The sequence below is a fragment of the Chrysemys picta genome, unplaced genomic scaffold (genome assembly GCF_011386835.1).
Source record: "Chrysemys picta bellii isolate R12L10 unplaced genomic scaffold, ASM1138683v2 scaf5620, whole genome shotgun sequence".
NCBI classification, from domain to species: domain Eukaryota; kingdom Metazoa; phylum Chordata; order Testudines; family Emydidae; genus Chrysemys; species Chrysemys picta.
The window spans coordinates 1-2,949 of record NW_027058320.1 but is presented as its reverse complement, the minus strand read 5'-3'; the positions used below and the strand labels follow the sequence as shown (position 1 = coordinate 2,949).

At 55.3% G+C, this 2,949-nt stretch overlaps 1 protein-coding gene across 1 annotated transcript; it reads left to right on the top strand.

Annotated features, from left to right (window-relative positions):
* The first annotated feature begins 1,185 nt into the window (after window positions 1-1,185).
* Window positions 1,186-2,943, top strand: LOC135980658 (voltage-dependent L-type calcium channel subunit alpha-1S-like). Its single transcript, XM_065580575.1, has 2 exons — window positions 1,186-1,323; window positions 1,640-2,943. The coding sequence occupies exons 1-2, from the start codon at window positions 1,280-1,282 to the stop codon at window positions 1,872-1,874; spliced, it is 279 nt and encodes a 92-aa protein (XP_065436647.1). The 5' UTR covers window positions 1,186-1,279; the 3' UTR covers window positions 1,875-2,943.
* The last annotated feature ends 6 nt before the right edge of the window (window positions 2,944-2,949 follow it).

The window sequence follows — 2,949 nt, the reverse complement described above, 5'->3', positions numbered from 1 at the left end:
GCCTAGGAGCCTCCGTCGTGGGTCAGAGCCCCATTGTGCCAGGCACTGTACAAACACAGAACAAGCAGATGGCTCCTGCCCCACTGAGAGATCGGGGGAGCTCTCCCTGCCTCTCGCCTGCAGCATTGTCCCGCTGGCCTGCGGAAGGCTGGCACGCAGAGCCCTGGCAGTGCCACGGGTGGTGTTTCCGGGATGCTCAGTTAGTCGCCTCTCTCTCTCCTTCTCAGTTAAAAGTGGACGAGTTTGAATCAAACGTGAACGAGATCAAAGACCCCTACCCTTCTGCTGACTTCCCAGGTAAGGCTCTGGCTTGATCCTTGCCTCCAGCCGGAGAGACTGAGGGAGCGATGGAAAGGGTTGGGGTGGCTTGCAGAGAGAAATCCCATTGGAGGGCTCTGGTCCCAAGAGTGCAGCTCAGCTAGTGGCTTATTATGATGCAGAAAGCCACATGGTTTGTTTCCAGCAGACGCCGAGCTGGAATAAACTCTGTGCAGTTCTCTGCAGCACTTGGTCTGTGTATGAGGGTAGGGGCATGATCAGGGAGTTCTACCTCTCTCTGGGGAGGATACCAGACTCTGCACATGCCTCTTCCATTGCTTGTGGGGTGTTACTTGCCTCACTGACGGGTGAGTCCTGCTGGCCACTAAGGGGTGCACTAGGCGACATAAGATGGGGGACCCCCCCACACACACACTGAGAACAATGGGAGCTGGGTTTGGCCTGGTGGATTTGAAGTCAGGACGTCGGGGGATACCCCAGGGTTTTGTCCTATGGGTCTCTAATGGCAAGCAGCATCTTGCTCCACAGCGGGAGTGTGAGTACCCCCAGGGGCTGTGGGGTGCGAGAGGAGCCACAGCCCTTCGTCTAACTGTGGTGGCCACAATCTCTCTGCCCAGCATAAAAGGAAACATGGCCAGATGTCAGGTTCCTGATCCCTGCATGGAGGGTCAGAGCTGTTTTGCTGACTCATCCTGCAGCTGGACCACGGGGTCTCATCATCCCCAACTCCGGATGGTTAAGGAAACAATCCCTCATTGGCTGCCCAGGATGGAAAGGGGTCAAGTGATCCTTCTCTACCTCTAAGTTTTAGCTAAGGTTGGTTTTTTTTTGGCTGCTGCTAAGTGAATGACCCCAACATGCAAGCTCAAAGTGACTGACTATGTTTCCCTCCCTCTGGCTGCTCCACAGGTGACGATGAGGAAGATGAGCCCGAAAAATCCCCCTGAGCCCTCAGCCACGCCCCCTGGCAGAGCTGCAGCTCAAGGAGAAAGCAGTACCCATGCCCGAAGCCAGTGCCTTCTTCATCTTCAGCCCAACCAACAAGTAGGTGCTGCTTCTCCTCCCATCTGTCAGACACCCAGCAGTGATCAGCGAGGATAGAACCTGGAACCTCCCGACTGAGCTACAAAGTAACACCTTTAACTGTAATGGGCTGTTCCAGCCTCTGGAGCCAGCTGTGCCCACACGCTGTCCCAGGGTAGAAGCATGCCGGGCACACAGAATGAGGGGTACCACCCCCGAGACTCACGCAGGGATCTCCCCAGCTGCACCACTCCCCAAACTCTAACCTGGTCTGTCACTCAGCCCCTTGGAGCTGACAATGCTTTGACTGCCTGCCTCCCCTCTCTCCTTTCCCCAGGATCCGAGTGCTGTGCCACCGAATCGTCAACGCCACCTGGTTCACCAACTTCATCCTGCTCTTCATCCTGCTCAGCAGCGTCTCCCTGGTGGCCGAGGATCCCATCCGGCCTGTGTCCTTCAGGAACAAGGTTCCCAGGATGGGCTGTTGGGGAAAGCAGTTTGAGCCACCAGAAATGTGCAGCTTCAGGGGAGCTGCTTGCCAGGCTATCGCCTTGTGCACAAGGAGAGTTTAGTGCAGGGGATGAGGAATCAGGAGTCCTTGGTTCTTTTCCTGGCTCTGGAAGGAAAACCTGTTCCAGAGCTGCAGCAGGGGATTCTGGGTTCTCATTCCTGGCTGGCACTAACTTTACTTTGTGGCCCTGGGCCAGTCACTTCCTCTCTGTGCCTCACCATCCCAGTCTGTAGCAGAGGGATAATAAAGCTGCCCTGTGAGGTTACATTCGTTCCCCGCTGGGATCTGCTCGGCCCCTGTGGTGCAGGGAGCGGTAGAGATACCCACAGAGAAGTCCATTGCTCTGTGAAGCACTCGGAGACCCCACAAGTGTGGATGGAGTTATTCATCAGAACTCCACGGCTGGAGGTGGGCCATTGGGCAGGGTGCAGAGGTGGCACCAAGCATTCGTGCTGTCAGGCGCTCAGCTGGCTGGTTCTTGCTCACGTGCTCAGGGTCCAACCGATCACCATATTTGGGGTCAGGAAGGAGTTTCCCCCAGGTCACACCGGCTGGCATCTTGGGGCTGGCTGGTTTTGCCTTCCTCTGGGGCACAGATCACTTGCAAGGACCCGCTGGGTAAGTCTCAATAAAACAAATCCCTGCCATTGCAGGGGCCTGAGCCATTGGTGGGCCCCTCAATCACTGGACTGCTGGCTTAGGTTTCCATGGAAAGCTCAGCAGCGTGGGGCACACAGCTGAGGTAAAATGGGACTGCTCTAAAAAACTGGAATCAGGACTCCTGGCTTCTGCCCCTAGCACTGCCACTAACTGCCTGTGTGATCACTGGCAAGTCACTTAACATCACTCTGTGCCTCAGATTCCCCACCTTTAAATTGTCTTGGATTGTAATACTGTGAATGTACAGAGCCTTTCATCTGAGGACCCCAAAGCACTGTCACTAACCTCGTTTTACACACAGGGAAACTGAGGCCCAGAGAGGGGAAATTACTTGCTCAAGGTTACCCAGCTAGATGCTTACAGAGCTGGGAAAAGAACCCAGGGATCCTGACACCTTAGGCCATGGTCCTTTCCCAGAACCAGGAATTGAACCCAGGAGTCCTGACCCTAAATCGCCAGCATTAACCACTAGAACA

What these genes read in the sequence shown, in the direction of transcription:
- LOC135980658 (XM_065580575.1), top strand. Translation starts at nt 1,280, where the DNA reads ATGCCCGAAGCCAGTGCCTTCTTCATCTTCAGCCCAACCAACAA. An exon ending in ATCTTCAGCCCAACCAACAA is followed by an intron (nt 1,324 to 1,639) that starts GTAGGTGCTGCT and finishes TCCTTTCCCCAG; the next exon opens with GATCCGAGTGCTGTGCCACC.